Source organism: Phaenicophaeus curvirostris, chromosome 2, assembly GCF_032191515.1.
Source record: "Phaenicophaeus curvirostris isolate KB17595 chromosome 2, BPBGC_Pcur_1.0, whole genome shotgun sequence".
Classification (NCBI taxonomy): domain Eukaryota; kingdom Metazoa; phylum Chordata; class Aves; order Cuculiformes; family Cuculidae; genus Phaenicophaeus; species Phaenicophaeus curvirostris.
In genome coordinates this window covers 55753360-55778378 of record NC_091393.1, presented here as the reverse complement: position 1 = coordinate 55778378, position 25019 = coordinate 55753360, and the positions used below count along the sequence as shown (strand labels likewise).

General features: G+C 40.2%; 1 protein-coding gene across 1 annotated transcript in view; it reads left to right on the top strand.

Moving 5' to 3' along the window:
* Nucleotides 1–24584, top strand: part of PPP1R14C (protein phosphatase 1 regulatory inhibitor subunit 14C) — a 50316-nt gene extending 25732 nt beyond the window's left edge. The window contains exons 2-4 of the mRNA XM_069852159.1: nt 12915–12998; nt 14394–14426; nt 23270–24584. Coding sequence (XP_069708260.1) covers nt 12915–12998; nt 14394–14426; nt 23270–23344 — 192 coding nt within the window. The 3' untranslated portion in view covers nt 23345–24584. The remainder of the gene's footprint in view (nt 1–12914; nt 12999–14393; nt 14427–23269) is intronic.
* The last annotated feature ends 435 nt before the right edge of the window (nt 24585–25019 follow it).

Below are 25019 nucleotides of genomic sequence, written 5' to 3'. Positions count from 1 at the left end.
ATTTTTAAATCCAGACGGTGCTGGTGGCATATACATATAATATGTTCTCTGAAAGGGATGTGGCAAGACTTTGGCAATATCCAACAACTGCCTACTTGATCAAGGGATATGCTGTAGGTAGCATCTCTGCAGCTAGAAGCTGAATCCTGTTGAGCTTGTTATAATGAACAGATGGCTTGTTAATATGCTCTGCTGCGCTAAGGCAAGTTGTTCTTCTTCAAGGCCTTGCTACTGATACTCTCGTTGCAGAAGTCTGTGTGCAGATTATTTTTCTTCTAGTAACTTTCTGTAACAACTGTTCATACACCTGTGTATATTGGTGCATATTTGTGGTCTATTAACATGCTTCTGAAAGGCTAGTGTATATATGTGCACACTGTATATATAGTATGCTGTTGGATGGCATAACATGAAATAGTATTGCAATTCAGTATAACATCACACTGAATGAAGCTACTGTTTGACTGTATTTTTACTATACCTAAGCTGCTGGAAATGTTTGCGTACTAGGTAAATAACTTCAGAAAAAAGTGAGATTGCTGTGCTGTCTGAAAGGCAGTGTCTAGCCAGCTGCAGACAGAGGCCCTGCTAAGATTTCCTTGTTTTGGGCTTTGGAAGCTCAGTGGTGACCAGAAGCATTGCTCTGATTGTGTTCTGGATTTCCAGGAGTTGCAGAGGTATAAATCTGAGGTAAATTGGATCTGAGGTAGTTCTGGTGTGTGCTGTGTGCTGTCCTACAGAACTAGGAAACTATTGAAGAACTGGAACCCTGAGTATGCATGCCAGTTCTCTCCTTTCTGGGAAGCTTTGATATCTCTGATAACTGAAGGTGGCACCTTCTGGCATTTAAGGAATACTGAGAGAATTACACTTCCTTTAAAATCTTCTTCCCTATCACACCTTTTTTTTCTGCCTACTATGTTAACATTCTTAAGAGTAGTCTATTGCTCTTTTGTTGACTTGAATATATGTGGTTATAGCCCTTCTGCCAGGGCTCCAACCCAGTAATGAAGGGCCAGGCTTGATGTAGCTTTTCAAAAATAGTCCTTTCCCAGAGCTGCATTTTAGTTGTAGGAAAACAAGTTTAAGCAGTTGTTTTCTTTAGCATGTGTGTGGGAAGCTGCCCTATTGAAAAGGGAGAAAAAGCATTCATCAGTAGCCACTGGGGTTCTTTCCCTTCAGTTAGTCCAATTGCAGTTCACCTGTCCTTGATGTTGCCAGTATGTATGTATGTCACCTCCTTTAAGGACCCTTATCAGTGCTGGTCTTGCTGTTTGCCTGCAGCATCTTTTAGCTACAGTAATTTGTAAGGGCTAGCAGCTGTTGCCCGAGCATCTGGAATTTTCATGGTTGTGCTGCAAAATATTGCCTTGTTTGTGTATCCAAGGAGCAGAGGGACAGACACCTCAGTACTTTGGCTCCATTCTGTTTTGGACTTTCTAACAGTCATGATCTTGCAACCCACCACAAGATTTCATTATACACTGTGAGAAGGTCTGCCACATGTTTGCTGCTGGCATGACAGCATGTTCTGGAAGATGATGGGCTCCTTAGCATTTAAAAAGTAAAGCTGTGAGTGAATTAGATGCTTCAGAATAAAGTCCTTTTTTTCTTTTATACCAAGCCAGAACCAACAAATATCTCTCCCTGTATTACACTTCTCTCTTTCCGTATGCCTTAAATGACTCTATGGTTATGGAACCACAGAGATTCTATTCCTTTTGAAAAAGCAAAATAAATATATCCAAATCATTCATAACTCTTTCCAGCGGCATTCCAGAAGAATTAAGAGAAACATGTTTTTTCTTCAGCCTGTGACCATTTCCAACAATGCAGATGATTAGAGATCACTGGCAAGTTTCAACTTTGCATGTTTGTGTCTCTGTGAAAATGGAGGGAGGAAATATTTTAATGCATGTTTATGACTTCTGCTTAAGAAAGGTAAATCTTGAAGTTCATGCAGGAGAAGGAGATCAAATTTTAGGCTGACTGCAGCAAAGTGAGAATTCGGTTGGAAAAGTGCACTGTTAAGGATCCTGGGAGCTGAAATGAGAGGGCTACCTTGGAAGGCAGTTAGGCTGATGATCATCATTTGCAGGCTCTGTTAAATGATGCTTGCTTAGTTCATGTTTTCAAGATGGTAACATCATTTATAAGCCTGGCTGGTTGTTTAGAGTGCAATTCTTTGGCACTGAGCAAAGGTTTGCTTCCCCTGGCATGGGTGAATGTGCCCACAGGTGTAGGAGGGCATCACAGTGAAATGAGTGGAAGGATATGGGGAGAGTTGGGACTTGAACCTTTTTTTTTAATGGTGCCTTGGACTTTGCAATGAACCCTCCGCTTGCGTTCAGTGCTCTGGTTGCAAGGATGTGCTCTAAATGTGGAAATATAATGGCTTCTTACAACCTGTTTTTCAGAGGCTCAGGAAAGAGTGAAATGTGTATATGTGAAACTAAATGAGTGGAAAGATATTTTTGCCAGATTTCTTGGAGCTTTTAAATGGGGGTATCCTAAAATGAAGCCTAAAGCCTACATTCATTTTAAAGGTGCTACATTTGGATATAAAAAAAGGGTTTTGGAAAAGTGGGCTAAAACTTACTGGCAATTAGATGTTAACTGAAATGGCATGAGACAACAAATAGGATCTGTGCGCACATATGTCAGGTATTGAAAAGGTGATTTTGTGAGTGTAAAGGATGCAAGACAGAAATCCCAATAATGAACCAGCTGGGAAGGTAATGCTTCAATGCAAGAAAGAGAACTTTCTGTGCTTCCACGGAAAATCCTTGTTTTGGAAGAAATTAATACACCCATACCAATGGCAAAGAATTTTGTCTGAACTCAGTGTTACGCTTTCACCTTCCAGGACTGACTTGTTTGCTCAGGTTTCCACTGATGCAAACATTTCAGATGAGACATTTAATAAATTGTCAAGTGGTAGAAAAATTGAGTGTTTCTTGTGTATTACTTACTGATTTGTGCTGTTTTATCCGTAGAGAAATTTTGGGGAAAGAAACCTTTTCTAACTTAGCAGCTGCATCTGCATTGGCATCATGATGACTTTTCCTTGTAGACTGGGCAAGGATTTCCCAGCCAGGAGAGGAAATTCTGCCTATTTGAGAGAAGTGGCCACGTTTCTGTTGTACTGGGCAGCTGATTCAGTGTCATAGAATCATAGAATAACCAGGTTGGAAGAGACCCACTGGATCATTGAATCCAACCATTCCTATCAAACACTAAACCATGCCCCTTAGCACCTCATCCACCCATGCCTTAAACACCTCCAGGGAAGGTGAATCAACCAACTCCCTGGGTAGCCTCTGCCAGTTCCCAATGACCATTTCTGTGAAAAATTTTTTCCTAATGTCCAGCCTAAAACTCCCCTGGTGGAGCTTGAGGCCATTCCCTCTTGTCCTGTCCCCTGTCACTTGGGAGAAGAGGCCATCACCCTCCTCTCCACAGCCTCCTTTCAGGTAGTTATAGAGAACAATGAGGTCTCCTCTCAGCCTCCTCTTCTCCAGGCTAAACAACCCCAGCTCTCTCAGCTCCTCATAAGACCTGTTCTCCAGCCCCTTCACCATCTTTGTTGCTCTTCTCTGGACTCGCTCCAAAGCCTCAACATCCTTCTTGTGGTGAGGGGCCCAGAACTGAACACAATATTCGAGGAGCGGTCTCACCAGTGCCGAGTACAGAGGGAGAATAACCTCCCTGGACCTGCTGGTCATAGCTAAACCCATCTGGTTTTTAAGGGCTGGCACAACTTTTCTGAAGTTATCATGTACACATACAGTACAATTAAGAGTAAGTCACAAGTTGCATCTGACTCTCAACTTGTATTTCCCAGATGAAACAGTGAAAGTATTTAAATGAATGACGGGGCCATGAAGCAAGCAATGCTTGCCAAACTGTAATTTTTGGCCAGCATGGTATTTCTAGAAGCTGTTGCTGTTCCAATTCAGAGCCTATTTTGGTTTGTCACTGTTGGATGCTTTGTAGCAGGAGATCTGAGCAAGTGCTTCCTAAACAGCTGCTCATACACGAACTACTGTGTATTGACAGATCAGAGTTGGCACTGCAAGTGTGTGACTCCTGACTAGTGTTTCAGTCGCTCATTCAAGCATCAGATAAATGCCAAACTAAAAATAACAAGTCCAGGGTCCAGGATAACTACTTTCAGTCACCTACATAATAGGCTTTTCTGAAAGCTTGTTAAAATACAGGATACCAAGAACTTAATTTTATAAGAAATAAACCATCCCTAGGCTGTGTATGTATGCATTTCTTTCTTTTACAGAAGTCCATTTAGTAGCTAATTAGAGGAAGAGTTACTCTTGTTGATTCTTTGCACATGACTTGCTTAACTCTAGTATAGTAATAAAAAAAAAGCTGTGAGGGGAAAAAAATCTTGAATGAAAGTGGGGAGAAGAAAAGTGAAAGGGTGTGTTATTTATCTTTATTGTCTGAAGTGCCTGTACAAGCCTTCAGAGCTGTTCATGGAGTTGTAGGCTGAATCCATACATAGAGTTACCTCCCTGCTGCTGATGGGAGAACACAGTGAGTGAAAAGTAGCAGCCAGCCCATGCTGGGTCTGAGGGCATTTAATAAAAAGGCATGGCTTTCTTAAAGAGCACAGGAAGCCTTTCTTCTAGCCAAGAAAACTTGACGGATGTGGTGGTGACCGACAGTAGGCAGTGTGTCTGCTAGGCAAACCCAGCCTCAACTGCATTGGCAGGGCCTGAAGTGCAGTAAAACTCGATTTAGCTCTCCTAACAAATTATTCTTTCAATAACGGCTTTGTGGCCCTGCTATAGCAAGCAGAACAGATCTGTGGAAAGAGAGGACCAAGGTTTCCTTTTCTGCAGAGAAAGTTTTAAAGCATTTGACTGAGGTCATCATGGCATTCTCATATGGTCTGTGAAACAGAGTGGCATCTCTGACAGTAGTGGTCACACTGATGCAGAGATAATTGTGAATTTTAATCAGTAAAGGTTAACCAGCCATTCAAGGGAGCCCCTGACCTTCATTTGAAAATTCTGTTGCCATCGCTTTTGGGTGTAAGTAGGCCGGAGTCTAAAATGAATTGGCTCGTGGAAATTTTGATGCTTTCTCTATTACAAGCTACGACTGTTATGTAGTGCTAGCTTAAAGTAAATATGTCAACAATTTTCCAGCTACTTGCTTTTTTTGCTGTATGCTAAGTGGCACAGTGTTTCTTCCAAGCCTTTTATTGATGTAAGTGTGTGGCACTAAGTAATCTAGAGATTATGTCCATAGTGCATCCGAACAGGGTAGCAGAAGAGAGCAGCCCAGATTTTTTGTTGCTCCAATTCTGAAAACCTTTAGTTGCGTAGTCTCTAGGTACTGACTTTTTCTCTGAAATTGGTCTTACTTCCTTTTCCCTGAGTAACGTCACTTCAATGAATGGTTTGGCAGTGCTTCTACCTGTCTTGCTGTGCTTAAACATATGCTCTCTTCCCCTCTTCCAGGTGACTTTTGACACAATTGACTGTGTTACTTTTCCCTCGCTCCTTACACAGGGTAAAATGTTTTATGTGCTAACTGTGTTCTGGTGTAGAATCAAAGCAGCTCATGCAAATTCAGTATTTGGGCAACCTGTAGCTGTAAGGTGTTTGTCCAAAGGAAATCATGGTGTGTTGCCATTGCCTTTCTGCCCTCTAGCCTTCTTACTGACAGAAAAGTAAAACTGCCGTGGCATCTGCAAAGACAGCAGCTGCCTCTGTGTCTGGTGTCAAGCACGCAGCTTGCATTCTGGGGGAAGCTGAGTGGAGACCCTTGCTCAGGATGTGGAGGTCCTTTCCCTGCTCTTTTTCACACAGGCTTGCCCATAAAAGGAGCTTTCGTAGGAATTGCATTGAGGGATGATATTCTTATCTTTGTATGTAATCTTGATCCTGCCATGCTGACAGAGGCTTCCCTGCTGAAGTAAGGGAACAACAGAATTGCTTTTTTTTTTTTTTTTTGCATCAAAGTGCCGGGATTGTACTGTTGCTGTTTTGGTGTACTTGCATGCTATTTTATAATAAAAATTTGGGCTGCGTTTTCCTGCTTTATAGGGGCTGACTTTTTGAATGGAACTTGTAATTGGAATAGCATCTGTCCATTTCATCTGCTCTGTAGTTGCTTGAGAGCCAAGAGGAGAGGCTGATCTGTGGCAGTGCCAGCTTGAAACAAACAGCAGTTTGCAGTGACTGAGGGAAGAGAGAGAGACAGCTTGGGTAATGGGATGGAAGAACTAGGCTTGAATGGGTGCTCCTCCCCTGCTTATTGAAAATATCCATTGTTGTTAATTGCTTTAATGAGGTTTGTAACTAGAATTAAGTGTTTTGTATGTGCTGTATAAGCATTGCCCTGTTAGTATGCTTTTCATTTCCATTTGAATTCTGAAACTACAGCTGTACCCAACTCCTGGCACATACAGGGACATTAAGGTGCCTTTATACTCAAGTGATTCTTAGAGGTTGTTTTAAATTGGGTTTGTGCCATATTTTTTCTTCATAATAATTTCTAAGCAAGGAAGTTTGAGCTGTTGTTGGCTATTGATAAGGAACACTAAAATAGTGGATTAGTGTCTCAGTTTGCCTAGGGTGAGATCCTTATACAGGGATTGTCCTGCTTGACACTGTTCTGTCCTGAATTCCTTCCTTCCTTCCACCACCCCAACCCAAGTCCCCCATACTGTGACCTTCACGATTTAGGCTATCCAGATGGCTTACAAGAAGACTGATTGACAAGTTATGTTGTCAGATAATGTAACTCAAAGAGGGAACATGGCCCTGTTGTTTGACTTCTTCCCTTGAACTTCTAAAACTCTCTAAACTTGTCACTGTGGAGGCTGGTTAAATACAAAGCTTGCCTGCAAGGGACGTATTGCTCAAACTGGTCTGCTACCTTTGTAACAGGAAAGGATGGTGGAATCATGATGGGTATAGAGGAGGCCAAGCTACTTAGAGCCTGTCCTTATACTTGAGCTGTATGTCTTTTCCTTTGTCTCTCTAGGCTAACTTTACCCCCTTACATAGCCATGAGAAAGGAGTAAGTAATCCTGAGTATTGAAACTCATGAGTCCCCGCCACTAAGGAGACAGTCTCACAGGATCACTCTCTTCTGTCTGTTTTTTTGTGTTTTGGCCAAGGAATTAATTTGCTTCTGATGCACCATGGGCTAGTGTTTATGTAGCTAGGCTTAACTTTAGGGCCTCTTACCAAGCATATTAAAAGCAACCACATTTTTCACCAGAACACTTGTAAATGGCTTGTATGAAATGTTGAGTGCCCTTCTCACCTGTTTTCTGGTTTTCCCTTTGACTCCATATTGCTTTCTATTGGAGAGCATACTTTAGCTTGTTTTTCTAAGGCGACTTCTGCAAATTTTTCTCTGTACATTGAAGTGAATGTGTTAGGATAAGAGGAGGAAGAAGTAATAATTTGTAAACATGCTGTTTCAGTCAACTAGATGGTGGGATGGGCATGCTCTTCCACTTGTAGAAGGAGCAGAGTGGTATCCTTCTCAACATGTAATCCTGTGCTTTTTCTCATAGTGTGTCTCTGGTTGAGGGCAACACGTACCTAAGCTGCATACTGACATGGATCTGAGATGCTGTTAGATTACACTTCAGACTTGAGAGAGCTCCCTGTTCCCTAGCTTTAGACATGAATCTCTAACAGATCTTCTCTTTGGGATTTCCTTGGTGTAAGATTTGTTTTTCCTAATATAAGCTTAAGGCTGTTTATCAACTAACAAACAGGGTGAATTGGCAGATGCAGATACGCTTTAGCTAGCTTTTTCTTCTTTGAGCCAGATGGATGTGGGTAAGCTTTGGTCTGGACATCTGATTGTGTTAATAAACTATAGTAACTGTATGTAAACACTCTGCTAAGGTTTCTTCTCTTGTCTGAAAGTTGCACTAATACAGCTGTGGTTTCAGGACCATGCAGTTTGTTCACACTGGCTGAGAAAACTAAGGTCCAGCTGTACCTGCCTGTGTATGTTTATAATCACATGTGTATCTGTTTGTCCATCTTTTTACATAGCTTAATATCCTTTCCTTGCAGCTTGTTACATCCTCTTTATTTCCAGGCGCTGATTCCTAGGTAAGCTCTCCCTCTGTTTCACAGGAAGGTATGTGTATTCCTCCATGCACAACCCCGTAAGCATTGCTCTTGGCATTACCCTTGACTGTGGAAACCACGCTTTTGAAAATATTAAACTTGTCCAAATTGAAATATTCTGACCTGAAGAGGTTTGCAGTAGGTGCCTTCCTCAGCTGGAATATCTTGGAAAGTTCAGCTTTTTCTGATATTGAGACTAAAATCAGCAGGAAAAAGTTTTTCCACATTATATGAGGACTTTAAACAGCTTAGTTGAAACTCTAGTACTAGTCACATCTTGGAAATGTAAGAGGGAGCAGACTTGTTTTGCGCCAGAGGTGCCTGTGGCCAGTTGATGAAAGTGTTTCCAATTGAATCAAGCACCTCCCCTCCTATTTCACTTGTTTATGTGCCCAAACTTGTTAAAAGTTTGGAAAAAAGCTCAGCTTGGCTTATGTGAACAAGCTTCCTCTATAGGGAACTGGGAGAAGTTGCGCTTTTGCAGTTCTTCTTGGCCGGGAGCTGTGGTCATAGTGTCTGGGAGCTGGAGTCGCTCCTTTTATGTGCTTTAAGTGGTCCTTCCTCTGGCACTCAGCTCGGGGAAAAAGGGTGCATAGGAAGGAGGTAGAAGCAATATACCAAAAAGGAGCGGAGGAAGAAGGATTTTGCAAGAACCAAGTTGAGGAGGGTTTTTTTGGTCTGTTTTTTGGGTTTTTTGGGGTTTTTTTTTTGTTTGTTTGTTTTTTTAAGAACAGGAACAGAGGGAAATACGTACTTGAGAACAACAAAAGTTACGATTGCTGTTCTCTGTACCTGAAAACTGAATCTGCGTCTAGGAGGACTTCCATGCTTTACCTGCAACTTCAGGGGCCCTTGCTGTGTTTGTAAAGTGTTATCTCCCTCTAGTGGTGTGTCTACAAGGCTATGGGCACAGTCCCCAGGTAGCTCTGGTCGTGAAGGTTGACCAGATCCAGACCATATGGATAACCTGTTGTCCTTGACTTTTATCTCGCCATTCATACTATGTTATGTAGATACAGGTACACCAGGTGCACATGAGACACCTGGGCAACTTGCATAAGCCATTCTGGTGACAAGTGGACACGGTCTCCCTCACTTTTTGGGTGTTTAACTTGATCTATGTGAGTTCAGGTTTGAAGACAGGCTCAGCATGGGAGACTTTCCCATACTAAAAATCAAGTTTATCTATAGAGCAACTATTGCCTTTTAACATTTAAAGCCTCAGCTAAATATTTAATTAGAAAATACTTGTCACCATGTGTCTGACCTGCTCTTGCTGTGCTGGAGGTGCACTCATCAGGGTCAGCAGTCTAGAGTATGCAAGTGTTCTATAGCTGCCCCTGCAAAATCCTGCCCTTGGGCTTAAGCTGCAGTGGGAGGTGGTTTCAGAGGCTGTCAGACCTTTTCCTGGGTCTCACCGCTGGGTGCTCACCTGTTTCTGTTCCATTCACCATTGGGGTAGTAATCGCTTCTGCTGGAGGTTAAATAGCAAAAGTTAGAATGCTGTAATGCCTTAAACTGCTGCAGCTTTTTACTACTAAATGCATGTCTGTGTCCCAAGGTCTTTGTCAGTAGCTTGCAAAGAATTTGTGCAACCTAAATAATCATGGGGCTGCCTTCCAATGCAAGGTTGAATTTAAGTTGTATTAAATGGCACGAAAGCTAACTTTGGTGGTATTTTTAGACTATTGAATACCTGAGCAGAAATTAGCTCATGTCTTGTTTACATTGTTAACATGAACTGGAGAGGGTGCTTAAAAGGCTTGTGTCCATCCTCCCCTCCTCTAGCTGTTGCCATTGATGGGGGTTTGCACCTGCAGCCCCCACACCTCTTCTATTTTAGCTTTTTTGAAGGTTGGTCTCTGCCAGCATGCTTCTTGTGGTTTCTTTTTCTCCCATTCATCCACTGTTTGTGACACCTTCTCTCTCTCACTGGAGCAGGTGTCGGTGGATTGGTTTCCTTGCACAGCCTCATAGCTCTAATGAGACTCTTGAAATACCACCCTTCAGCTATACACAGCTCCTCTTAGGCTTTCCTCAGCCTAATCTAGATCTATCTGCATAATTGTGGTAGGATCAAGCACACTTATCTCACCAATAAAATCAGGCAAACACAAGGCATGACTGTTTCTTCCTTCCCCCTGTCATTACAGCTGTTGTGGAGTTGTCAGGCTCCTGACCCAAGCACATGTTTTTCATGCCTAACATAAAACACTTGAGATCATGCGGGCATAGTAGTTCTGATGGAAAAAATGATTTGATTATATTTGTTCATTCATCCAAAAATAAGACTAAGAGTTACCTTTTTGGACTTCCCCCTTCATTTGTGTTGTGTCAGAGTTCAAATCTGCTGTGAAGTAATGAAGATACACATCTTTTACAGAGAATGTAGCTTAATTGAATGTCTGTTAGACACAGCTAGTCCCACATTTGAGTATTCCTGATTTATTTTTCTGTTATGGGTTCTGCTGATTTAGAGGAGCTGTGTTACCTCTTATACCAGTGAATGACTGGTATAGTTGCCCTCTTTGGCTTTGTGAATCTTGAAGATGCAGGAGAAGGCTAAGAGGAAGAATATAAGAATGAAAAGGGATAGAAGCAAGGATTTTCCTGTGTGGCTGGTAGCAATCAGAGTAAAACTAACCTTTCGGGAGTGTTCTGCTTCAATAAAGTGTGAACACAAAAAAGCATTATATAGCTTCTTAGATATTTCCCCTCGCTGTCACCTTTCAACATCATTTCAAGTTTGCCAGGATGCTGCTCCAACAGGCAGGAGTTTAAAATGTGCTGAACAGCACTTCTGAGCACAGTCAGATGCACAACAGGCATTTACATGTACCCATGAATGTGTATTTTGGTAAGTTTACAGTATTAACGATAACTCTGGGCTCCCCATCTTAACAGTATTTATTATGAGCTGCTTAGACAGTGTGTTCATGAGGTTTACTATCTGAATGGGGAATTTCTGGTTCTTAGTACCTTACTATCCCAACTCTAATTTGCCCGAGTAAGTGTACTGCTTAGGAATTAATCTTTATCCTTTCCAATTCTGGTGGCTTTTACCTGAATATCTTTACAGTCTGTGGAAAACTACTTTTCTTTTCTTCCTCCCCACCCCAATTGTTTAAATTGCTAATAAGTTGATAGCATTAGGTTATAAATTCCCTTATAGCTAGATTGTGTTACAGTAACTAGTATTTTTATGATTCATCTCAGCAAATGCCCACACTTTTTTTCTGATTAAAATGCATTCTGAGAGAGTGAACCTGCTAATTGGGCAAAGGATGTGCTTTGTGTGTTCTTATGCATCGTGTCTAATAGCCCTGCATGGCTATGCTACCATGTTCCTGCATGCATTCCTTCAGAGGTAGGGAATGGCGAACTTTATGATCCTACTTCTGTCCTTCCTCCTCATACCCAAATAAATGTGGAGCAGTTAGCATTTTAGCTGGAGGTTCTGGTATAGGTAGCAGTTTTGCACTTTGGTACTTAACTTCCAGTAGATTAACTCAAGCTAATTTGTTATCTTCCTTACTAATGCTTAAATTCTTCTTTTATACAGCTGAAGAGTAATTCTGGTGTTACCTATAGTGGTGGCTATTGGAGCCATTAACTTATTTCACAGTTGTTCAAATGTTTTTGCAAATTGCTGGAACCTACCACATTTTTGTCAAAATTCTTCAAATGATCTTGAAAAATGTTGGTGGGGTACAAGATGGCACCTGCTGCTGGGTATAACGGTCTTGTTCCTACTGACTCTCAAACGAACCGATACCGACCCCCTCATTGGACACTTCCAGGACCTGGCTTTCATGCGCAAGATGCCAAGGTGGTGCAGCACCAGTGAGCTGATTGATGGTAGTGTACTTGGTGGAGAGGACAGACTTAGTGATGCTCATGCCTTGGCTTGCTGGGAGGAGCAGCTATGTTTCTGTGGAACCGAGGTCACTGTGGGGGTGGGACTTGATGAGAGGCTGAAACCAGGGTGTTTTGTATGTGCAATGAGATATTACTCTGCCATTTTGAAGTGCCTTTTATGATGAGAAAAAGCAAAAAATAGCTAGCAGATATTTTTTTTGCATAACTTGTGAACACAGTAAATGGTGATATCTGTGAATGATTTCTCATTGGGATTCTGCAGCTCAGGGGATGTCAAAAATGGGTGGACTGCTGTTCTGACTTGGGGAACAACGTGTCTGATATGTTGGTTGGTGTCTGTTGGTTGGTTGGATATGTCTGTTGGTGATGTGAAGGAAGAAGTGTACAGGTGCAGGAAGCTTACCCAAAACACTATGTGCCTTAGGTGTTGAGCTGCTTCACTGTAGGCATTGGAAATCTGAGCTTTTCTGATGGGCCATGTATGTCATCCTTCTAAGCCAACTTTGAGCAAGGGAGATCTTCTATAGCGTAACAAAATAAGCAGTCCAGTCAGGAATGTTTTGAAAGCAATTTTGCAGCTTGCTGTAGACTCTGCTACTTCCCTTTCCCTGACCTCTTTTTCATCCTCTTGCCCAGTACTCTGAGAATAGCATGACTTGCACTGCAGGGCATGGGTTAGTAGCACAACTCCTGGCTGTGAAGGAAAGGCGGCTTAAGAGCTGTCAATTCCTATGTGGCTGGGGCTTGGCCTTCTGCTGGCCTGGGAGCAAGTATCAAGCCACTGTCCCTTACAGATTTCCTTCTTGTCTGGCTCCAGGAGGATGGGGTTGTGTGCTATCACTAGGCTGCTTTTAAGGTTAGTTAAAGGATATCTCTATGGGCTAAGTGGGAATTTTTGCTTCTCAGGAAGAAGAGATGCCAGAAGTAGAAATTGACATTGATGACCTTCTTGATGCAGCTAATGAAGAGGAGAGAGCTCTCAAATTACAGGTAATACTATTTTCTAATTTTAGATCTGAATGTGGCTGAATTAATGCATCTGGATCCATATCTTGTGTTTGATTGAATCCATGGTAAGTGTAGAATTAGAACTGAGAGGTTTCTAGGTTTAAGTTTAGCATAATTTACTGGACTGTACAATGATAATCAAAATCCTTGAGGATAAAAAATTTCTGGAAGGTAGGCGAAACAGTGATAAAAGTTCAAAGAATCCAAACATATAGGGAGGTATGCTGAAGCAAATTAGAAAGCTCTATTTTTTTTCTACTCATTCTTGTTTTACAAGTATATAAAATAAAAACCCAGAAAATAAAAGAAAGAACAGCTCCATAGAAAAATTATGTGGCTGAGAATCAGTTGTAATAACCAGGGAGTTTCTGATTCACTTCAGCAGCAAAAAAATACATGTGTACATACACAGACCATAAATCTTCCCTTGTCCTTAGGGTTTTAGAAACTTGCCTTCTCTTTCTATACTTGCCAGAAACTGGAACCCATCAAGTTATCTTTGAGTACTTGTCTAGAAGCTTGAGGAAAGCATAAGATGGTCAGCAGCAGGAATTAGTAGGGAAATTCAGAAGCTGTCTGCTGAAATTATAAAATTCAAACCAGCTCTCTAATTTTCTGAAACCTACTTGAGGTAAAAGTTAATGAATGGAAGAATAAGGGGGGGGAGGTAAGAAAACCAATTGTCTTAATAGAGATACACATAACTAAATGAAGATATTAACCCAATATAAGGGATTCTATTCCTAGTTTTTTTAGGTGCACTGAAGGAAGGAAACATGTACCAGAGCAGTTGTTTGCACCTCAGTTCACTTCTGGGAGATGACTAACTTGGTGCTGATATGCATCGTGACATCTGATTACATTGCCTAGTTACACCTTTTTCCCAGTGGCCGCTGCCCAGCTGCAAAGACATGGGGAATGGCCCCAAGCTGTTTACTCAGCATTCATAAATGGCTTTGCTGCTTCTGCCTAAATTAGTTGCTGCAGCCACCCTGCCAGGAATGCCTGGCCTAGGTAATGCCTGTAATTCTACAATTACAAGAACTGTGGTGCCCTCACAGAAAGCTGCCTTTCCCGTGTGTATTGCTGGCAGAAACGTTCTTGGATTCTCCTGTTTTTCTAGGAGAGAGGAATTTCATAACTTCCAAACCTGGAGGAAGAAGCCATCATTTTTCTCCTGTTGCAAATAATTCTGGTACACCTGGGAAGCAAATGTTACTTGATATAATGCTCAGTTTTCAGTAGCATCTTCATTCAGTAATTCCTGATTCTTGCTCCTTTTCTTCCCCACACAGTTGCCAAGTTTCATACTGTAGACTTGTTTATGTTCACTGTTACTCTGTTATTGCAACTGACGCTCTCATGTTTTGCTTCTAGGAAACTCTTGTAGATTGCTACAAACCAACAGAGGTAAAAAGACTTTTCTTAAATATTATTCACCTGTGGAAAGTGTAGCTATGTTCAAACTAAAATACTTTTTTTAATAATTATGATAAAGTAAGTATAGGAATATTAATAGGGAGCTGACAGGCGGGGTGCTTTATATCTTGGGAATGTTCGTGTCTGTCGCTTGACTATGGTAGGGACGGGATTGAGCACTGTGGAGGAACTGCTGGTTGACTTTACTGATTCTTAGAGCTGTTGTGTTACAAGAGAGCTAAACACAAATCTCATTGGATGGCTAAAAACCTACTGTATTTGTGTGAATTTTCAAGTTGAGAGATGGGCTCTGTGCTCTGCAATGTGAAGCCATTTAATTTTGTCTGACATATTGCAGTTGTTGGTACTAACTTCTTGGCAGTGCAGGGAATTGACCCAGAAAGACTTGTATGGTAACACTTGTAGAGCTTGGTTTGTGTTATACCTTTGTTTCTTTACAGCAGATAACACAATCTCACGATATGGATATGCCAGGACAAAAAAATCAAGTCTCCAGTTGTCTTACTGTAGTAATGCTACACTACAGATGACCTGTCAGCTTCTTCCAGCCTTCTCTCAACAAATGCTGTTGAACCTTGGTTGTTTTTTGTAAGATAGATGTGATGCCCAATGTGGTGTGTGGAACCTGTCATGGTTCTTATCAAAGGGTAGTGAGAGAAAATGGGAGTGGCAAGTGGATGGGAAGAACAAGTTGCCAAGAATTTAGCAGCAACTCATGCTGAACACTTACCTTTGTGTTACTGGAAGGCATATGAGGAAGGCAAAGAATCAAATAATTACTCTTCTTCCTTCATTGAACGTGTAATATGAATTATTTTCCCTAGTTCTGAAGTTTGATGCTTAATACAAGGATAAATTTCAGAGCCTTGATAAAGGTACATGACAGATGTTACTGAGGTTTTCCACTGGAAACCTTGGCATGGAGTATTTGTGCTCTGCAGGTAAATTAAGTTGGCGTAGAAGTTCACAGGAAAGAACATCTTGGGCGTGTCTGTTCGGGTGCTCTCAAGGCTCTTAAATCAAGGTGAGATTTTAGTACTGAACTTGACTTGTCTCTTCAGCCCTCTGCTGATGGGATGGTGGCAGCTCTTTTGTCTGGGAGAATAAATCTTTCTTGACAGTCTTTTGGGATAACCAAGCTGAGAGAAGTACTTAATCCATTCACTCCTCTGTCAGGATAGTTGCCAAAATGGGAGTGATTTCCCAGGAGTGTTTTCACAACATTGGCTTTTCTTTTCAATCTGTAGCATAAGTCTAGTAAAACTGCTTGACCGCAAACTTAGACCACTTAAAAATAGTGATTTTTTTTTTTTTAACATGACATGTGTGGACTAAAGAGCTTTTAAGTTGGCTTAAACTTACTATATGAGGATCCACACCTTGCGTAGAAAATCTGCAGTCCTTTCATGTTTACAGACCGTTCAAAACCATTGAGCTAATTGGTTTGTGAAAGGATTTCTAGTTTTGTGGAAAATGGGTGAGTGCTAATGGAATTCCTCCTGACCGATCAAATACAGTCTATCAAGTGCACTAGGGATTTTAGCATTAAGAGTTATACAGTTTGCAAAAGGCAATAATCCCTCACTGGGGAAAAATTTATGTAATGTCTCCACTATTCAGAATGTAAGGAGAAATAGTACAGGCAGAAAGCTTAATAACTTGAAGCTTTTATCCCACCTGTTTAAAAAAAACCAACAACCCCACCCCCACCCCCCCCACCCCCCCAAAAAAAAACCCAAAAAAACCCCAACCCCAAATGTGTATCTTAAGTAAGTTTTGCTTAGGGCTTTCCACTTAAAATAAAGGTTAAGGAAAGACAGATGGATTTCTGTACGTGTTCTGGATTGACTTTTCATCTGAAGAAGCAGAGTTATCCAGGTCACTTGAAAAGCAGAAGGAATTCTCAAACTCTTTAGTAGATTAGCCAAAGACAAGAACTGACAGTAACTTATGAGAAACTGCTGTGAAATCTTTCTTCTAGGGGAAACAAAGGAGAATGTACTCTACAATTTTAAAAGCTTTACTAAGGTAGCAGTTACAGCTGTTATCTTAATTTGTATGGAAATATACTTAACATGGGAACCTTGTTGGAAAGAGTTATGTAGTTCACCCAAAGTTAAACAGGAAAGTGTGCATAGTCAATATGATTTTTGGGTGCTATTTAAGTTTACTGTAATGATCTTTAAATTAAAATGTTGATTTGCTAATCAAGATTCATATGTAGTGTGACTGATGTCTCATTCAGTCATTAGAAGTTAGTTTTGTAAAAGATGCCAGAAATGAAAAATAGTTTCGGGACACAAATTGCCAATCTGGCTGTTTGTAGAAACATAATTAAAACGGTGGCCAAGAAATACGTGTGGTAACTAGTAAACCATCAAGTATGTTTTTATTGGCAATATGTGACTTGTATTTATACTTCGCATCCTTCTACTCTTTGCTTCATGTATTTAAGTTGCACTTGTTGAAGAGGAAATGAGTAGCTGCCTTTTCAAGGCATATGGTCAAATGTTGACAGCAGTTTGACACATGATGATGGTCTTCGCACCATGCAAAGTAAAGTTCTGCTAGAAGTATTCTTCAGACAGTTCATAATTTCTGTTCCCCCTTCTGTTACTGTCCTATCTAGTTCAAAAGTGGTACATGTTGGGTAGCCTTGACATAAAAGAAGGCTTGATGTGAGAGAATAGCAATTCATTTTTAGGACTGTACAAAATTAAAGGGCATGCTATCTGCAAAATCAGTGCCATGACCAAATCTTGGATCTGAACTTCTGTGACTGAAGAGGAGCAGGGAGTAACAGCATCCTCCTGGATCACCCATGTGCTGGACCAGCCAGCACTTCGCTCAAAGCCAACCTGTAGAAAACCCCAATCAGCCCTTTGTCAAGTTGATGTCTCAGTTTTGCTGATGTGATGGAGAATCTTAATGTAGGTCGCAAGGAGTTGAGTCTCATGTTAGCAGTGAATGTAACAAAGAAATGTAAATATAATCTGTAATCTGATAGGGTTTTGATACTTGATGATAGACTTATATTGAGAAGACTGTTGTGGGCATGAAATCAATGAGTTTTTGTCAAGATATACTTTGAGGGTGGCTAGTTAAATCTGTGTTGTTACGTCTCTACTATTGGTAGCAGCAAGACCACCCATTTAGACTGGGCTTTGGAGAAAATTTGAAATATTTGACCGATGTGAATTAGAGCTTTCACCAGTGGGACTGCCAGAGTGATGGCAGGACAACTGACAAGTCTACTCTTAAATTCCTGTGAGAGAAATTTCCCATGCGTGGTCATTTTTTGTTTACTGTCTCTGAAGGATGAGGCTGAGATAGATAATCTGCAGATAACTGATCTTTGAAGAGAACAGGATAAAATTAGGTTTGGGGTTTCTTTGCTGCTTTTTTTTCCTCATAGAAATGTACAAAGCTTCAGGCAAATGGGCTAGAGATCTGTCCTACTCAGGCAAGCAGGACTAAATCTATTGAGATTGTTCTGTTAATATAGTTCTTCACTTGGTGCAAAATAGGAGAAAAAGGAGATGAAGTCGTATCATAAAAGAAAGTTGTTTTTCTGAGGACTTCTAATTACTAACAATATTCAATACTACTTCCAAATGAGCTTTTAAATTGCTGTGCATATTCTCTGGAGAGTTTGGGCAGAGATTTAAGTCACTGACTATTTAATTACTTCAGTGGCTAGACTATTTCAGTAAGCATTTAACACTTAATTCTGAGAAAAGTAGAGATGCTTTTCCTTAACTATATGTTTGTCCAAGTTTAATTCCTGGTTGGAGCAAGTGACAGGTTTGTGATGCAGCTTTTTAGAATGGTCCAAGCTCTTTTTATTTTTTTAAACTAAAAACTACTTTGAGTATGTTTTTAGATAACTTATATAGTTAGTATGCAGACATGAACAGAAGTCTCTACCCTTGTGAAATGAAACTTCTAGAAGTATGAAGGATCATGGTTTTTTTTGGTTCTACTGTGTTATGAATTCTTTCAAATTCGTGTTACCGTGTGTTTTTTGACATGACCGCAAGGTAGCAGTACACAGGACACCCATTTGAAGCAACACTAACAAAAGATATGTCCTAAAGCCTCAGTGCAATGAACCTGCCTTAAATGTGGGGAAGCCTTGAAGCTTATAGACATTACTGTAGCTCAGATGATGGGTGGTAAATTATTAAGCAACAGTACTTGAAATCAAATAGGACATTTTTGTAGATAAAAAAAGTTGAGAAACATGCATATTTAAAAGCAATGGAGAGACATGTCTGGAAAAAACATGGTTTCTTGTTGATCCATTTGACCGCTCTGAATTCAGTGAACTAAAACTGTTTATAAGCCTGCTGAGATCCGCCCTATATTGCACTATGGTGTTGGAGGAAATTAAGCTTGCGTGTTTTTGTTTCAGCAAGTACTCAGGAAAACAGCTAACAGATACTCATGGCAATATTGGAAGAATAAAGGGACAAATAGTGATTTGACAAGAATAAGCTGCATTTGTTTATGTGCCACTGAATTGGAGAATAACTAGACTATGTATCTTGACCATAGCTAGGCTTTCGAGTCTTTAGTCAGTGACTTGTACAGAGCTTACTGAGAGGCTAAATTACTGTGTGTTGTCCCCCGTCTGGGCACTGATGGTGCTGGGTCCTCACTGGCGAGGCTGTGTGAATGAGATTTTTCAGTGAGGCTACAGAGACACTGCACCATTTCTTTGTAATAGAAGGCAGCTTCTGGTCACCCTCTCACAGAGCATTTGTTACCCAGTCAGTTACCTTTTTTTTTTTTTCCATATAATTGGCCTCTGGTTTGAGTCTGTGAGCAAGGGAAGATATTTGCCAGTAGGTTTCCCCCTCCTTATTTTTTTTTCCTTTTCTAATTATTCAGATGACATTTTTAAGCTATTGTTCAGTTTCTTTCTTGTGGGGATTGCTCTCTAAGCCAACTTTGCTTTTTACATCCAACCAATCAGGATCTTTCTAGGAAATATCCTTGAGCAAACACTCAAGGAAATCTTGACTTTTAACATGGCTGTGAAGAAGTAAAGCAGTGGAAGAAAGCTAGTTCAGGATATGTTTCATGCTCTAGTAAAGCAGGAGGACTAAAAACCTTACATTTTGGTTTGTGAACTATTTTTATTACATGTGTACTGTTTGTAGAAGAGATCTGGACAGACAGAATCTAATTAGTCTTCAAAATTAATTGGAAGACTTGAATAGGAAGCCTAGAATTCATTGTCTGTTGAATGACCTCATTAAAACAATGAATCACACCTCCAAAACATAAAGTGATTTCCTTCCCTTTCCTGAATTATTATTTCACCTTTATTTGTCATCTTTATTTTTTTTTATTCTGCATTAGATGAATGCTTTTGCTGAACTGAATGCCTTTGATTCAAGGGAAAGCGTTAGAGAAGGAAGAAGACAAATGCCTAAGGCTGAATATAGATGAGCTCAAATGAGCTATAGATTTAGTCTCTGTCCCTCATTTAAATTTGCCTTTAGAATTAGAAACAATGATTTATAAATTAATAGGACTCTCAATACTTGTAACAAATCTGTAAAAAGAATTTAAACTGAATTTGTATATATTTTTGCTTTTTTTCATTTAGCAAGGCCCAAAGTGCTGTTATGAGTTTTTTTGGCAATTAAAAGTAGATGTGACCTTTATATTTCTTGTTATAGCCCTTCAAGGAATAATTCGTAAGTTCTTGAATCTTAAGCTGAATTATTATTAAATATTTTCTAACTCTGTATTAAATATAGGTCTATATAAGTAGGTGATCCAACCTGTGCGATGCAACTACTTTTAACATAGGTTAGTACATGATCAGCTTTCAAATGCATGCTGCTAAACTTCAGCTTATCTCCTAGAGGGGATTTCAAGGAAATGTTCTGTGTAAAAGGATTTCTGTGTATGAGGTTGAGATAGTTGTGGATATTAAGCCTATTATTAAGCCTTAACTCAAGTGTCCACAGGGAATAAAACTGCAATTTTTGAGTGATGTTTAAAGAAAACAACTGGGTATTACTGTGTCATCAAGGTGAGTTGGTTAGTTATAAAGTGGAGGCTTATTGAAATGCTGTGAAGTCTCCGTTCCTACCTCTGAGAGGGAAAATGTCTGTCTTTTTTAGGATACCGCCTTTCCTTGATGCAGAGCTGTAAAACAAGCACTGGAGCACAGCAGTGTTAACCACAGCTGGCACCACGCAAGCATCAGAGGCAAAATGATACTTAAATCAGAAATGTACCGAACCAGTATTCTAGTTTGCACATCTGTGGAATGTACACAACAGCAGTACCAATCTATGTGAAATGTCAGCCACATAAAAATGCTCTTGTTGGGTTTTACTTTTCAGTATTGCAGACCTTTATTTCAAGGAAAATAATTCCTGAGGACTAAAATGTTTTCAGTTATATGTATTACTTCCAGTGAATACAGCTCCCTTCTTTAATAATAATCTCAATTACCTCAAATCTGGTTAGGGAGTTGCCCTTAGCTTTCGATTTATTTTGGCAGCACTAATAAGTTTCTAGGTGGTGCTAATATTGAGAAATTCAAGCAAATACCTTACTTTACAAAAGAAGGTGCTTCTGGTACCCCTTTAGAGTATAAGGGGATAAACTCCCCTCCCTTGTTGCAATGTATTGAAAAGCAGCTAACCCTTGGCAGTGTTTGTAAGAGGGAAACTTGTTCTGAATTTTTCTGAGTTGTGGGAGAAGGTGGACAGAGAAGTGGTGGAAGTGCCTTTCAAACAGGATATCCCAAATGGGTTCAGCCAGAGTAATGCCCGTAGATTTCCCTGACTGCTCTGCAGATGACCCTTTGTGTAATACTCTTACTTTCTTACATGGAACTTCTGTGAAGTAGTTGACTGCTTCTAGTTGCAGTGTCTTGTTGCTGCCTTGATGGTGGGTGAAGGTGGTCTAGTTTGTTTGGGGCTTTAACAGACAACTAATAAAGTCATCTAAAAGGACGAACAAAACTTGAGCCTGTTCCTTCCCAAAGCTGTCTTAATCTAGTCTTTTGGCATGGGAGTATGGCTTTTTATGGAAAACAGCTGTTGAAAGGCAGTAGTAATTGCATTAATTCCAAGTAAAAATCTTGTAAGATCACTTTAGAGAGCTTTTCTATAATGATTTCACTGTGGAGCTTTTTTTAAGTTTGTTAAAGAAGTCCCTAAAGCATATTTATGTTTCAGACAGTGCTGTGCCACATTAGTTTTGTATTATTTAGCAGAACGTCACAATGATGCAAGGATAACAGAACCAATGCTTAATACATTGAAAGCTGTGAATTTTTAGGCCAAACATCTCTCCCTTTTTCTGAGCTCTGAATGGGCGAAGTTCTTATTCTGACAAGTTGAAGTGGTTTGTGTGTACATGGAAAAAGGACAGCTTCTTGGAGGGTGGACGGGGAAGATTTGGGGTCTTAACAAATAAGCTTTTATGATTGTCTCCTTAGGGTATCTCTCCAGATGTGAAGTACACTATTGATATGCATAGATGTATTCCTGAGCTGGCCTTGGTCTAATTAGTTCAGGAGTGGGGGCCAGAGAGCATTTGTAGCCCACACTGGTGCGTATGCTGCTCTGCCTTCGTTGCTGTTTTTGGAAGCCACAGCTAGTGTTGGTGCAACAATAACCATGGTGCAACAGTACATGCAGTTCAGTATAGTTGCACATAAAGTATCAGGAAAAGAAATTGCTCTTTTGGGGTGATATCTGCCAGGGTTGTGGTCCCACCAGAAAAAAACTAACATCTTAAGTTAACATACATTTTGTTGTCATTTAAGTGGTGACCTTGTTCACTGAAATTTTTGGCCTCAAGCATTCAGCTAGGAAGTCACGCTTTTTGTCCTTTCGCATCAACCTGACTGACTAAATCCGTAATTACATTCCATGTATATAGCTAAATGATTTCATGGCAAGAGCCTTTTTGTAAGTGTATACATAATATTAAAGGTAAACATTAGTCTCACAATATGACAGTAAGGGGTTGATTTAGCTTTTAATTCAACTGCAGTTATATGAAATTGTATACTAAAAGGATTTCAGATAATGGTGCAATTGTGTAAGTGTCTGTTCTCCCATAATTTAAAAAGAAAATCTGCTGAAGCTGGGGGAAGTATTGCTGTGAATAAAGAGCTGGTCCATGAATGTGTACTTTTCCAGAATAGTGTTATTCACTGGGCTCCACAACCAATTTCACCCAGTTTAAGCTAGTGGTGCTGCTTCTGGCTCCTTGTTCCTCAGACTGGCGTGAGTGTTGGTGTGGGGTGAGTGGTGATCCTGGTCAGAGAGCTGAGCCAGCTTGGAAGGTAGCAGGGTGTGAGGAAAAACAGCTGAGTATTTAGCTAGATCAGCTTTTTGTTCCAGCTGAGTATGCAGCCAACCAAAATGCTAGTGCCAGTGTGGAGAGTGGTGAGAGAAACGCCTCTTTTGGCAGCAATGGTGATTTCTGTGCAGGCTTAGACTGTGTAAGTCTGAGTTGTGTATTTGCATTGTATCCAGCCATAGATTTTGCTTGATTCAACAGTTTGTAGAAGGCCCTATGTAGTAAAAGCCTTGGAAGACAGCTAGCAAGTGAGCCTGAGTGCTCATGCAGAAGAAAAGCTAGTTGTTCACACCTCCACTGTGTGATAAGAGTATGCACATAACGTTTTATGGTGATCAAGCCAGAGAAGTTCCAGCTTAGCAGTAAAAGCTTAAATAAAAATGTATACTTTGATTTTTTTTTTTTAAACTCAAAATCCTAGTATTATGGGATCATAAAAATTACTCATATTTTCTAATCTTTTTTCCTAGGAATTTATCAAAGAGCTGCTAACTCGGATAAGAGGAATGAGGAAACTCAGTCCCCCTCAAAAGAAGAGTATATAAATAACTCGAAGTAGTAGCACTCTGTAAAAGACATGGCAAGGGAAATGGGACTTAGAATACAAGACCGTTATTAAAATAGTTGTCTCTCTCCACAACTTTTTTGATTTCATTCAATTTTGACTCAAGGAATTTCTTTTGTGTGTTTTAAGGGTTCTTTTTAAGTGTCAATTTTTTTATCAAGACTGTCAACAATTTGGATGCTGCTCAACTTTCACTTGAGGATTACTGAAGCAAGTGAAGAGTCCAGGAGGTAGCGATGAGGGGCAGCGAGCCTGCGTTGTGAACCAGAAGACCTTGTAAATTTACAGAGCTAGGAGACTTCTCCTTGCAACTAGCTGGATAATGTTTTTTAAGTTGGTTGTACATTTAACTCATGGATGTCAAGTTTCTTGTACTTGTCTGTACATAAATGATAAAGTGGGTTGTGAATACTGTTTCACATGAATGGAAGGAAAAGTTTGTTACAGTAAATTATTTAAATGGTGGTTATAGCAAATCTGCTACCTGAAGGTACTGATTTAGATTATTAAAATAAGTGCTGACATTTTTCCTAATACCCTTAAAAGCAGCCCAGTGAAGAATGTCATCATATCTCCTTGTTTAAACTGCAGCATATGAGAACTGGGAATTTTAAGGGCTTAATTTGTAGACTTAAAATTATTTGATTGACTTAGATGCTTTGCCAGATCATTTCCTCTCCACTTCATGGTGTCTTGGAACTGTGCTAACTTATACTGAATAAGGGCCTGCAGTTATATCTAGAGAGATGTCCATCGCCATTTAAAAGCTGCTTCACAGTGGAGGAAAGGCAGTGCTACCAAAATTAATTACAAACATTGCCTTGCATTTAGCGATGTGTTCTTAGTCAAATGCAAATTCCTCTCCTGTTAAGGCAGGCAAAGAATATTATAGTCTTTGCTTATGGCTCTGCCTTGAGAAGTGGGGAGACATCTTAACTTTTGGCCTCTCTTACTTGCAGAAGCAAGAAGAGAAGAGATCCCTACTCCCTCCTGGAAAATGTCCTAACTAAAATGCTCAATAAGCTACCATATGCTGGTAGGTGACACTAGTCAGGCATTTTATACCAAGGGTGCTCTGAACATATTTTATTTTTCAAAAGAAGTACATGTTTGTGAATTTTATGTGTACTGGCAAGCTTTTTTAATGTATTTAATTTTGTAATGTTTACCAATGATTTTATTTACCAGATATTTACTCAAATAAATGGAACAACTTGTGACTTGTTACATGTACACTTTACAAGACTGTTGCTGAGCAGGTTGGTAAATGGATTTGCTTGTCAAAGAGAAGTCTGTGAGGTGGTAAGTACGTGGGGACACAGCTATATAGACTCTTAATTGGCTTTCAGTGTGTCCAGTATCACTCAGCCAAACTCTGGTGGTAACCTGATGTGCAGCCTCACTTTTCAGAGTCTTCTGCAGATGAGGCCTTTCTTCCCTGTGCCTTATGGGCTATAAAAAAAACCCCAAACCAGTCTGGAAATTCTTTCAGGTAAATGCCGTGGCTTCCTTTTATCCTTCCACAAGAGATGAGAGTAGGGGGAGGGCTTGCACTGGGTGACTGAGTTCTCTACTGAAGGTGTGGCAAAATGGTGTCTTTCAACTGAAGGCCCTCTGTCTTCCCATTCTGCATCTCTGAATTATCCTCAAGAAAT